We start from the raw sequence: 13,926 nt of genomic DNA, 5'->3' as shown, positions 1-13,926 counted from the left end.
GGTAATTTTAAGAGGTAAAGACCGCTCGCCCTCGCTATCTGTTTTAAAGCGGGAAAGACCATTTCCTCATTTTCTATTTGTTAATTATTTTCTGCATTAACCTACTTTGCTTCGAAATTCAAAATATTTTAAACAAAAATATCTGGTTCCTTAAGAAAGCATTTCATTAACAAACATGTAAAAAGGTTTAGGTGGCCTGTTCAGCAAAACTTGTTAAAGTCCAGCAAAGAAGTTAAAACTAATGTAGACGGCTTGAAAATAAAATCTTCTTGTAAAGAAGTAGAGTAGACTTATTTCCACTTTGTCCACTCTGGAAAACTTGCCAGTCGGAAATTAGTTTTAAAGTTCAACATCACCTTGTAAACTTTCTTCTCATGTTAGTTCTTGTGCTTTTTATTATGTACGAGTATTTACGCAATACGCTTCATTATCCAATATTAAAGATGAGCTAGCCATATTATGAAAGAAGAATCATTTATTGGGATTTAGATTAGTGGTCCTTAAGGATCATCAATTGACCACCGTTTGATTATTTCATAGAACAACTATGTATTAAGTATAATATGTAATATGAAAATGTTTTTGACAAAACCATAAACTAAAATCCTATTTCCTGCATACATCACCATTCATAGCTCAAGAGAGCGCAGCCATATTTATAGACCTGCCGTGCAGTGTGCTATTGCAAGTTGATTGCGCTGCCTGTAAATAATTTGTTAATTTATCTACTCTCATTGCTCGTGGTACTTACTCGAGTGTAGAACCTGTTAATACTCTGGATGGTAGGGGCATAACGAAGCAAGGCGTGCAATTACTATAGAAAGTCTCGTATGAAGGAAATTACTGGGACAGGAATATTTGCTGTTAAATTGAAATTAATCACTAAAATATCGTTCAAATTGAAAAGTTTTGGACAGCTTTGTTTTCAATTTTATGACTTTGTCGACAGTTACGCACGGGGTACGTGTATAATACTCGTGGTAGTGAGTAGTGAAAAAGTTCCAGTGACGTATAGAACGGCAATGGCAGGTGGATTTTTTTCATTTCTCGCGACACGACATAGTTAGTACCTAGTTACATTTTGTAACTGTGCAATTTTTTGATCTTTCAGTCCCAATCTACACGGGTCCGACCATCGTTTTGGGCCAAAACGTAGTAGCAATCCTTTGATTAGTCAAATCAAGCGGGACAGCATCAATTTCATAGAGGAAGCCACTTGTTGCTACATAATCGCTTATTAGAACGAGTGGAACCACTAAATTCAACCTTGGAGCCTCCCGTGGCCTTGGCAAGCCAGCAATAGTTCTAGTCACGTCACGATAATGATCACGAATACTGTTGAATGTTTTTGGAAGGTCTCTGAACTTACATGTTACATTTTACTGCGAAATTTGAGTCCCCACGGTAGTTATTGTTTCGTGAAGCATGCAAAATATAGCCTTGAATTGCTAATAAGTACTTATAATGTTTAGACCTATCAAAATATGGGTTTTGCAGTTCAGTTGCCTATGGCATCACCAGTATAATGTAGTAGAAATCCTACGATTTCAAACCGTACTGTATGGCTTGAATAGTTTAATAGCCATATTTTTCATTATTGTATTCAATTTTAAAAGACACATAGGTACCTTATATTATTACTAGACAAGGCCGGCCGTAGCAGGTTATTCGATGAACAAAAAACACTACTATTGTTTAGATACCTATACAAGGTATGTATAAGTACATACGTGAATCAAATGCCACGATCGATGGTAGCGAATGAGTAGGTGGAAATATCTAAAATAGCTCCTCTCTGATACAAACAAATCTGGCGTTTTTTAAATGGCTATGGAACCCTACAATGAAGCGACCCTACATTGGGCCTCCTTGACATCGGAGGACTTATTAGGTGCACAAATTGCAGCCGGCCAGAATGAAAACAAATGCCGGTGTATTTCCGATCTTGCCCGACCACCGCCGATGATACCCGAGTCGCCGCATTCGAGCGGGATCGCGAGCTATCCGACTGGCGGGACGACGCCGCCGCGCCCCCGCCCCGCGCGCCTCGCCCGCCGTCCTACCGTCCAACATGTCGGATCGCTAGTAAGCCGACATTCACGACGCGAACCGCGCGCACGAATTTCACAAAACAACAAACACAAATTGTCATCTTTTACAATGGTGTCCGTCAGCCATTCCAAACAGAAACAGTTTTACATGGAGTTCTTAGAGATTTACAAGTCATACCCGTGTCTGTGGGACAATCAAAGCCCAATTTACATGCGCAAAGATTTGAAGCGGAAAGCCGACCAAGCGTTGCTGCTAAAGTACAAGGAGATTGACCCTGGCGCGACGATACATTGCATGAAGAAGAAACTGGATTGTTTTAGGAACAGCTACCGCCGGGAACAGAAGAAAGTTCAGGAGAGTTTGAAAAGGAATAGTTCTCCTGACGAAGTTTATACGCCGACCTTGTGGTACTATGACTTTATGTCATTCCTGCCTGATACTCCTCGACCGGGGAGCAGTGCAGTGACTAAAGCTCCGGTCAAGATTTGCAAAGCAGAACCAGATCCGGATCCGGAAGGGGACCCGGAGTATGATGAGGTGGATACGTCAGCGTTTGAGAGTGTGAGTTATTTGTCAATTTATTTTAGATTCAATCTACTGAAGTTCTATTCAGAGATGCGAGATGATTGTGCAGTGGGGTGGGATGGCATTTCCTCTAAAATTCTAAAGGCCGCTCTAGAAGTCATTGTTCCACCCATCACACACATCTGCAATCTAGCAATTGCTACTGGAGTTTTCCCTCGGGCATTCAAAAAGGCGGTGGTTCATCCAATCTATAAAGCAGGGGACAGAGACAGTGTTAATAACTATAGGCCTATTTCCGTACTGACTGCCCTTTCAAAAGTACTAGAAAGAATCCTTAATAGCTCTCTCGTCTTTTTTATGGACCGCAATAAAATTATTTCAGACAAACAGTTCGGATTTAGGTCAAATATCTCAGCTGAAGATGCTGTTACCGCGCTCACGACCTCTATTGTTGATCATATAGAGAAAAAACACAAATGTTTGGCTATATTCTTAGATCTCTCTAAGGCATTCGACACTGTCTCTGTCCCTCGCCTGGAAAAAAAGCTTGAACAGATCGGTATAAGAGGACTTCACATTTATAACGATTATCTACACCAAAGAAGACAATCTATTAAAATAAGTAACTTTATAAGTGATGAGGAATTCATTAAATATGGCATTCCGCAAGGTAGTATTCTGGGGCCTACACTGTTCCAGATTTATGTCAACGAACTTTGCCAAATGAGTATGCCCAACTGCGAAATATTTGCATATGCAGATGATACCGCTCTACTCATTCATGGATCTGACTGGTCTAAAGTAAAGTCACATGCCGAAAACAGTTTGAGACACGTCATGACATGGCTGTCATCCAACCTCTTAACCCTAAATATAGCAAAAACCCAATACGTTTCCTTCAGCCTGAACAGACTATATCAACCACCACCAGAGTTCAAAATATTTGCACATCAATGTACGGAGGAAGAGCTAAGCTGCTCTTGCAATCAGCTGACGAGGGTGACCTCCGCTAAATACCTAGGTGTACATATCGATGAAAGGCTCGACTGGCACACACACATTGAAGCGTTAACTGTCAGGGTGAGAAAATTAATGGCGGTTTTTATGAACCTTCGTCGGTCGGCCGATGTGACTACCTTGATAATGGTGTACAAGGCGATGGTCGAATCTATACTCACGTATTGTATTAACGTTTGGGGGGGTGCCGGTAAAACCATCTTCCTAAAATTGGAAAGGGCCCAGCGAGCTGTGCTCAAGGTGATGCTCTCGAAGCCTTTCCGGCATCCAACCACACAACTTTACTCAGAGTGCAAAATGTTGACAGTCAGGCAGCTGTACATATTGAAAGCTATTTTAAGAATTCACCGTTCCCTTTCTGCAGAACAAATAGCCAAATACTCTAAATCCAGGCCAAATAAAAATGTGCTTCCAACAGTAAAACTTAGAACCCGATTCGCTGGTCAAAACTATGTAGCCTTAAGCACGCGCCTCTACAATAAAATAAATAGGAAACTATCCATCTACTGCCTAAATAGGAATGAGTGCAAAACTGCCGTTACAGCCTTTCTGCTTAAGCTTAATTACAGTGACACAGAATGCTTGCTCGAAACCCTATTGTAAACGCACAGTAGTGTTCCCTTTCACAGTGTTTATGTAAATTTTTAGACTGTATACAACATAATAGCAACTTTTTTTCTTTCTAAATCACTTTCCCATGGCATAATTTGTTAAACTTTAAATTTATTTCATAAATATAATCTAAAATACTTTCTTAATTATCATGTACTTAACAATTTAAAATCAACGTTTTAATGTATAAAGCAACTGGCCACAAATAATGCCTAATTTAAGTATATATTTAACTTCTAAAATACAGGTTTTTACCTAGTTTAGAAGTTATAAAAATACATAACTACTGCATTATTTGTTACCACCAAAAACTCAAAACAGATATTTTTTTGTATAAGTCTAAAGTTAAGTTAATTTTAGGCCATATTAATATTAAGTTACTTTTTGTGTGTTTTTTTGGTCAAAAATAAACATTCTATTCTATTCTATTCAATCATAGCCGATTAGCCGGCCGGCACGGCGGCATGGTAGAGTAAATGACCATTTAAAAAATAATTGCGGTACACTAGCATGGAAATACATTGGAAAATGCATTGTTATTATTATTAAATTCTTTATTGAACATAACTATATATATATATATATTATATATATATATATATATATAGCGTTATCTATCACTTAGCATCCTAAAATCGTAATTAGGTTAATTAGGTCACACTCGTTCCGTACCCAGACATACAGACAGAATTTAATCAATAACACCCACGCCCAATCAAATGGCGATAACAAAGGAGATAACCAACTGAGATATGCACTTTTCAGACCATGATAACTTACGACAGTGCGAGCGATGACGAGCCCGCCTCGCCACCACCGAGACCCCCCAAAAAGAAAAAGAAGTCAATCAAGAAGGAGACATCCATCACACGGGAGGACCAATCAGAAACAGTTGACACCCACGTCTTCAACTACCAAAGCCCGGCGGAGATAGAAGACGAATGTTCCGCCTTCGCGACCAACATGAAGATACAGATGAGGGAACTAGATGTCACGCAGAAATATATAGCACAAAAGCTGATATCCGATATAATGTTCTTGGGACGCACCCAACAGTTGAATTTGAACTCTATTGTGCTTGTGAATGGGGACGGAAATGCGAAGCAACAAGCTTCACCGTCGACAAGCCATGGTGAATATAATTAAGTGGTCTATTATCGAAGGAAAAACGTTAATTTAATTTAATTAGATGTACAATAATTGGAATGAGACATAAGTAATTTTAATTAAGACATTTATTTTTGCTTTTAATTGTATTCAAGTTTAAATTTCGAGTGCATCCTGTGTTATAATTATGAAATAAAGGTATCCCGTTTACTCGGCTACGTTTATTAGGTATACAATACATATTTATTTATACTGCCTACGTACCTATTGTAAAATGTTACGTTACTATTATAATATGAAGCAAGGTCAAAAAGATCTACATTTTCAGCAAAATTATAATAGCGCAATGAAGTTTCATCAGGATTATATTTTAAATAAAATTCTTAATATTAATCTTATCAAAATCCATTAATTAATCCAAACCATTAAGGAAGACACTATCATCATCTAATTTTATCTTCTTGATTGACACTCGTTTATGAAAAAACAGCAACATCAAAGATCTTTTTTTATCTCTTCTATCGTAACATGTTATTCACAAAAAATATGTGTTGTAGTTGTAGCTTGTAGATAATATGAACATTGACTACATTTTGCATATAAATTGTAAGTAAGTACGAAATAGAGTAACGCCGGGGGATGTGGCCAGATGTGCACTCTAAGAAGCTGCGCCAAAATGAACTCTGTTGTCAATGAAAAACTTGGAACTTGGATAGCTCTAGACACTTCCTGTAGTCTGCATCTAGGGTTTGGCTGAAATACTTAATACGTGAATATAATAAAGGATGCCATGCAAATGCAAAGCAATACAGTATTTTTTATTTATTTATAATTTGTTTAAATTATTAGACGTACCAACCTCCGGTCTTGTTTTTCATGGCAACATACATTTTTGCAAATTTGCAAAATATGTAGCTATTTTTTATTTATTAAGTCAGATTTTTGCTATCTTTTATTCATTTTAAACTTTGATTTTGAATTTAAAAAAAGTAGATTTATATGAATTGAACACATTTTAGCATTGTTTGCGGCAGTAAACCTACAATCAACAGCAATATTCTGTCAGCTTCATTTAAAAAAATCAGTGTCGGAACAACCCTACCACAGCCACATACAGGGCACATTCCCACCGCATTAGCGCCTCAGTGTAAACACTGCAAGTACATACTCTATACAATATACAGTGAAGTGTACATACAGTAAATCTTTGAAGTGCCGAAGACTGACCGGGCATTGTTTGAGGATAGTCCAAACAACAGAGCTTTTAGAAACGTTTAACCGCCTCAATGGACACGCTGACATACTTCTATGGAGATAATTTATGAGTGCTCTTTTAGAAGGAAGTGTTGATTTAATATACTTACAAAACGAAAAGTTAGATGATAGTCATTAGACAAATTTTTGAACTTTGATCGTACCTCTACTTTGGTAAAGTTTTTGTTAGGTGACCAATGGAGACATTTTCTATTGTTCCCACAAAATCCTCTATTCACTGACCCATAAATTTGTGACCTGAAACAAAAAAAAATATTGAGATTATTTAACTTATTTGAATTCTTAGAAACACGCTTAGAAAAACTTCAAAATTGGAATTTAGAAATCAAATTATTAATTGAGGGAGAGTATTTTCCTTTTTATTTGTTTCAGCAAACAAACACTGGCTGACACATAACCCAGATAAAGAAAATATAAACTTTTTAAAATAACGCACTCGATTGACCCGATCAAGGAGTATAGTTTACTCAGCGGGTTAATTAAAAGAGTTCGGTTATAAATAGGTTCTAACACGTGCGCGTGCGGTGGTGTTATCTTCATAACAAGGCTGGCTGTTTGTTTATCCAGTGTCAGATCATTCAAATGTGATGAAAAAATTAAGTGCTAGTTGTGTTATTACTTGGATATTTTTGGACGTCCAAGCGTTTTGGTTATTGATCATTGTGTAGTTCGTATAGAAAGATATAAAGCGGGGAATTATAGATACATAAAAACAAAGCAACCAAAACTTTATTTAAATAAATTAATAAAAAAATAGTTTTTTTTCGATACACTACAAATAGTTGCTATATGTATATTGGGCAAAACTATAGCCACAGTAAGCTATCTTACTCGAAGAATCAAGGTGATATGATATTATGTAGTATGTAGGTCACAATACTCAAGCAACTGCATACAAAATGGCCTGACAGTTTAATAGTGGGTCCATGACAATTTAATGTGGAGTATTCAACATTAATTAAGAACAAGTGAAAGAGTTCATGTGAGGATATTGGAAAATGTAATGGTGACTGAGTTTGTCCGATTTAAAAGAAAAATATCCAAGGAATTCTTGTTGAAATTAATTGAATTATTATACTTACAATTAGTAATGGTTCCGATTATGGCATAAATTTAATATGGATTGACGTTTCTTAAATCGAGATTAGACACTTAATCTAGATTTAAGATTTTGGTGCAAGTCGCCCTTAGTAGAACCACTCTCACCATCACTACTATCAACCGGTCATGGCTGACAGAAGTAACTTGTAAGGAACACTCTGTCCTCGACCTTCCTCTTTTATCCACCGCCTACCAGCCTAAGGTCGTCGTTCGAAAGGCACAATCTACCTTTGCATGAAAGGTCAATATTTGAGCAGTTAGTAGAATCTATGTTGAAATTTCGTGCGCAACCCAAGCCATTCCCCAGACCATTGTTTTGAAAACGCATGCATAAACATCAGTTGAAATTGCCCTTTATGTCTGTATTTATCTCCGTAAATGAAATCGTACATAAATCTCAACGCAACAAGCTTTTGCTGACAGTGGCTTGCCAAATATGGGTGAAGATTTCGAGACCCATGCCTTATGTAAAGGGTATCATAAGTATCAGTATTTACTTGATATGGTATGATTAGTGCTCTAGTATAGATTATGGGCTACGGCAGCACTGAATAATGTTCATAATATATTTTAGTACGCATATCATGATAAGTTTACAAGAATAGATATATTGGAAAGGTTCAAATCAAAGTATCAATTTATACGAAGGGTCATACCATAACGTAGTGTGAACCTGCTATTGTGGAACAATTGTGGAACACTTTTAGGCCATATAGGCGTAGAAGTAATAAAACTGAAGTAACTTTATGGGCTAGACAAAGTGCTGATTTATCAATTGTCTTTGGACACGACATGTGTGGCTGAAACTCTGCGTGCGTATATAAAAAGACTAGCTGTTCCCTCGAGCTTCGCTTCGCCTTAAAAAGTTTTCCCGTGGGAATTCCGAGATAAAAAGTAGTCTATGTTCTTTCTCAGGGTCTAGCTAGACCATATGAATACCAAATTTCATTCAAATCCGTCCAGTAGTTTTGGCGTGAAATTTACTCGTTATTCACAGTTACTTTCGCATTTATAGTATTATAGTTAAGATAGTTAGGATTTTGCTTTAGCTTTTCCGATTCAAGTGGACGGAAAATATATCCATGACGTTGACAGTTACCTCCTGAAATGGTACTTATGGGCCCGATTGATAAAAATAAATGTGGTCATAAATTCAGATATCCATCAAATACAAACAAAAGCTATAATTCAGATTTTTCATAAATGATGCCCGCATCTACCTAAAGGGAAACTACTCGTATATTTTCGGTGATACCAATAACAGTTGCGAGCATATTATTTGGTATTTATTACTTATATTATTTCGTTGTAACTTATCTGATTTCTTGGAATTGAGGTAATGGTTTAATTCATAGACAGAACGATGATACCGGCAGAACGATAGAGAGCATCATGAATGATTGTTTGGTTATATAATATACTAGCTGTTCCCGCGCGCTTCGCTTCGCCTTAAAAAGTTTTCCCGTGGGAATTCCGGGATAAAAAGTAGCCTATGTTCTTTCCCAGGGTCTAGACCGTGTGTATACCAAATTTCATTCAAATCCGTTCAGTAGTTTTGGCGTGAAAGAGTAACAGACAGACAGACAGACAGACACAGTTACTTTCGCATTTATAATATTAGTAAGGATAAGGATTATTATATATAATACTAATAATAATACCTACACCTACAGTTATCGCTAAATTCCTTATGCAAAGAATATAGGAGTATCCTAGTTGAGAAGTGAACACGTTGAACCTAAATTTGGATTCGCATAAATTCTTCAGGCGTCGATCTATGCTGACTGAGATTTATCGTACGCCAATAACGTAATAATAGGCATTAGAACTATAAAAAACATTCCAGCCACGATTTACGATCGCGATAGGCGGTAATCAAATAGTTTTTTGTAGAGTCATGGCAGTTTATAATATTTCATGTGCACCATAGAATTAAATAAACTTTATAGCATGAACCAATTGTTTGCAATTTATTTATTCATGTATTGCACAATATACAAAAGTAATTATGTACAATCAGGTGGGCTTAATGCTAAAATCATTTTCTACCAGTCAACCGTGTCAGGAGGTACAGGGAGCAAAAAAAAAACATTAATAAACACGATTTATTATAAAACAAAACAGTGTACCATTTGGCAATAACGTCTTATTATTTTATCTCGCTTTGTGCAGAGTGCAGTGTAAGGTACATTTCTAGCAATTACAGAACCAGTTAAAGTAAATAATTGGTGTACAGTGAATCGGGGCAGAGCAACACGGTCGCAGAGCAATGTACAGTTGGACACAATATTACGCGAAATGTACTCAATTTGCAATAATGAACTCTAAAAGATATGCAGGCTTGTAGTACTACTTGTTCTGTGAAGGCGAAAACTGCTACATTTTTTATGCCACATTACATTACATTATTGTCCTAAACTGCCGGACTGTTGAACCAATTTTAATGTTTTTCATAGAAATTAAGATCACACTCTACTTTCCCAGTCTTTGAAATTATATATATGTTTAATGTTCACTTCTATTCTGAAAAACCTCCTAATTGATTTAAAAAAAACGAAGCTCGAAGCTTATATAAAAACCGAGTATGCTAAAGGAGCTTGATAAATCATTGGACAAAGTAAAGCTAACTTTACGACAGAAAAATATATTTTCCTCCAGGCAACACTCCCTTACACACGGTATTCGCCGAAGCACTGCGATCTCAGAATACGTAACCGTTGTTGCGATTAGCGGTAACAACAAACCTAGAGCCGCTCATTAAAATTTTACTACACTGCCGAGATAAGATAACTTGTTGACACCTGAGCCGGGAAGTTCAACTAGGTGATAACTTCTGTTGGCCTAGTACTGGGCTGTGTCTTACCATAGCTACCTACAGTACGGTACATAGTTTTAACTAGGCCTTTCGAGACCAAGTAGCACGTTCAGGCACTAGAAAGAATGGTGTCTAGCTTCAAAGCTTGTGCACAGAATGTAGGTCAGTAAGACGTGCCGAAATGTGCCTGTGTAGTGATGATTACATAATTATATGTAAGTATGTTTGTGGAAAACACAATGGTTTAACTCCAGGGAATAAGTAACTAATCATGCGTTTTACAAGGATGTTTTTTTTTTAAATCTTGAGAATAACTGTCTTCCCATAATGATTAAAGGAACTATCGTCATTCATAAGAAAAACGGCTGTCCAAAATAACACCACACTAGGTACCTATCAGCAATACGTACCACATAAAAGCAAAACAACACGGTACGCATGGTGTAACTTGTAAACGAGTATGGCAAAACTTTGAATAAAGTCCCCCAACCCAAACACTTACCATCGATAATATATTATATTTATGAGCATCTCCTTCATAAGGCTAATGCGAGCTATATAAAAGATTTATTAACATTCAACGCTGAAGAATGAAGACATTATCAAGGAGTATAGAAGATTTGTCAGCTTTTGTGCGCGCTGTTTACTTAACGAGCTTATTAATTCCAACTGGGGGATTGTTTTATGTTTGTTTGAATTTTGTCGTTTTTATTGCATTTCCCTCCTCTCTTTTATTGGAGTATATTTGTCAAAAACAATTTGTACAAAGTAATAATAAATATATCATTCTATAATGCATTAATAATGTCTGGAATGCGTACCGTTGTTGCAGCGAAGCCGAATGAATGCGACTGATACTCGCAGAGAGATATGGAACAAGCTCTCGAGATAACCGCAAGATGGCACAAGGAAGTGTCGTGCGCAGAATAGTTGCCATAGACAAGGTGTCAGGGCAAACTCGTTCCCTCAGAGGTGTCCAGGGGGGGAGCACTCATGAAACGAAAATCTCCAATCAATTCCGGCAGTCAACATCCAGCGGTTAGGAGATAGAATTTCTGAACTACGCAGGTCCAGCTATTTATGTAAAAATACATGATTTCTTACATTAGGAAATATGGAAACAAATCTCTTGTGCACATAAAGTTGAATACAGAAACAAATAATCGCATTTTATAGCACGGCGAGATTGGTTCGGTGGAAGCTGGAAGTCTTTATTGTGATGGCGGGACTTTTGCTTCACGACTTGGCTCGGGGCGGCCGCTCCACCGCTCTGCGCTGTGTGGTCGCCGTTTGTTTATTACTACCAACACTTCATTATACCTCTACGAATAACCTGTAACCGTGATTATGGCCGCAATTATTAATTGTTCGACTCCGTGTGCGGCTCGTGTTACAGTTAGAATTTCGATTTCTCGTGCAATTCGCCAGTTATCGTGACACGGTATAGGTTCATTATGCGGTGTAAAATTACTTGCAACGCAACACTTGGGATTCTTCCGAGAATTGCCGCAGTGGAGTTTTAATTTCCCGCAGGCGATGCTTGCTAACCGTGTGAAGGGATCGGCTCGTAAATTTTGAATGTTTGCTTCCAATCCTTTCTCAGGTGAATACATTTTTCATTACAGAAGCTTTATCCTATAGCTTATTCCAAAATGGCAGCAAGTCAGTCAATATGAGTTGCGCTTCGGCTCAAAGTGAGCGCGAAAGGCTATGCTTTTAAGAACAAAGTGGCAAGAGCACTAGCGAACCGTTTGCGTCTATCGGCGAGGGCTTGGGGACCGTTTCTTATCGCGAATGGTAAAAAAGCCTTTCCATGTAGAGGGCGCTTCAAACGCCCCTTTGTTCGAGCGAATTCGCTTGACAGTTTATTCTGCAAAATTGGAGCCCAAGCATCGACAGTCACTTTGTGCCTCTTCATAACTTTACATCACAATGAGTTTCAATTTTCTCGTGTCAATATTTATCTTCCAAATCATCTCCGTATACCGTGATAGCTCGACGTGAATGTCCCGTTCAAGATTAATTCTGTTAGATTAGTAAAGGTTAATGGGACCTCATATATTTTGTTGGTCCACTAGTTTAATGGAAATTTGTGTTTCACGCTGCACCAGTTGTATATTACTGAATTAATTATGTAAGTAAATTTCAATTTGGTCATGACTCCCGATCGAAATGTTTTTTTTTTACTTTATTAACTTAATTTATTTTGTAAGTATAAGTTTACTTAGCTGCTTCGTGATTATCAGATTTAACATTTTTTGTTACTTACATTAGTTATTTATTTATTTTATGTCCAGTAGTACGTACCTATATTTCTTAAACTTTAAATCAATTAAGTCTACCCAGCTTTATAAATAAACCTACAAGTGCAGCAACTTGCAAGAGATTCTATTCTCAACTCGAAGGTCGAGATTGAGCACCGGAGTGGAGTTGCCTGGCGTTTAATTTGTAGTCGTGATTGAATTAACGAAGCTGTATTGCAGCCAGTGCCCGAACCTCTAGATAAATATCACGATATTACGTTCAACAGCTACGGTAATTTACCTGCCAGTCTGTTTTGATTTTACTTTGTAGGGTAGCGAACTTTAGCTTGATACAAGACGGAAAAAACTTATTTACCGATATCAATCTTACCGAGCAGCAAAGTAATGCTACAGTGAGGGTAAGATGGCAACAGATGCAAGCGACGTATTCCCTACTGAGCAAATAAGTAAAGAGGGATATCAGGGAGAACCTAAGAATGAATATTTACCTGTCAAGGGTAGAAAATTTTGCTTGTGTCGCTATATTGTAGTTGATTTTTCCTCGATGATGATAATCCTAAAATAAAAATAATGATAGAATGATTTTTTTATGCGCCGGAATTAGGAACTCGACTAAAAATGCTTACCAAAATATTTAGCGCCTTAAATTGCTTTCCGCTGGGAATTCCGGTTTAGAAAAATAGTCAACGTCACTCTCATCGCCAATTCCAATCTGTTCCTTTATCAAAATTCCACTAAATCGGATCAATTCATTCAGAAATTCCTCGCCAACCTCACAAATTTACTAACCTTCTCTGTATATTATTACTATAAAAGGACGGTCCTTCCAAGAACACAGGCCTACTATATTAGAAACTAGATTCTCCCAATAGTCTTTCTTCAGACTTCCAACATACTTGGTGGTAAAACTTTCCAACGAAAACTTCAAACCAATTCGGCTGAGTCAGTACAAGACCGAAAGCAGATGTAGATACAAGGTCTAAATCAATCAAAGTCGGGTAATCGAAAGCAAATACGGTTAGAGCACGAGGATACAACTTCACAGACAAGGTACAACCACAGACCAAAGAGAATTAAAGCTGCTAGGTATAACCACCGAGGACTATTTAACAACGACATATCGTATATTCCTTTGATGATAATGTAGGTATAACACTG

The 13,926-nt window shown here is 37.3% G+C and overlaps 2 protein-coding genes across 2 annotated transcripts in view; both read left to right on the top strand.

Moving 5' to 3' along the window:
• The window catches only part of LOC105391212 (proteoglycan 4), a 76,005-nt gene that overhangs the window by 23,131 nt on the left and 38,948 nt on the right, over positions 1-13,926 (top strand). The window lies entirely within an intron of this gene.
• Positions 432-5,454, top strand: LOC105381933. The gene is made up of 2 exons (XM_011551742.3): positions 432-2,613; positions 4,972-5,454. Exons 1-2 carry the CDS (start codon positions 1,825-1,827, stop codon positions 5,350-5,352), a joined length of 1,170 nt encoding a protein of 389 aa, XP_011550044.3. The 5' UTR covers positions 432-1,824; the 3' UTR covers positions 5,353-5,454.

The sequence above is a fragment of the Plutella xylostella genome, chromosome 9, assembly GCF_932276165.1.
Source record: "Plutella xylostella chromosome 9, ilPluXylo3.1, whole genome shotgun sequence".
Taxonomy (NCBI): domain Eukaryota; kingdom Metazoa; phylum Arthropoda; class Insecta; order Lepidoptera; family Plutellidae; genus Plutella; species Plutella xylostella.
The sequence above is the reverse complement of the archived record's forward strand: the minus strand, read 5'-3'. Positions and strand labels throughout refer to the sequence as shown.

Bases quoted from the DNA above. Each gene is read 5' to 3' on its own strand.
- LOC105381933 (XM_011551742.3), top strand. From the start codon at position 1,825: ATGGCTATGGAACCCTACAATGAAGCGACCCTACATTGGGCCTCCTTG. The intron at 2,614-4,971 runs GTGAGTTATTTG...TGCACTTTTCAG, and splicing joins ATACGTCAGCGTTTGAGAGT to ACCATGATAACTTACGACAG.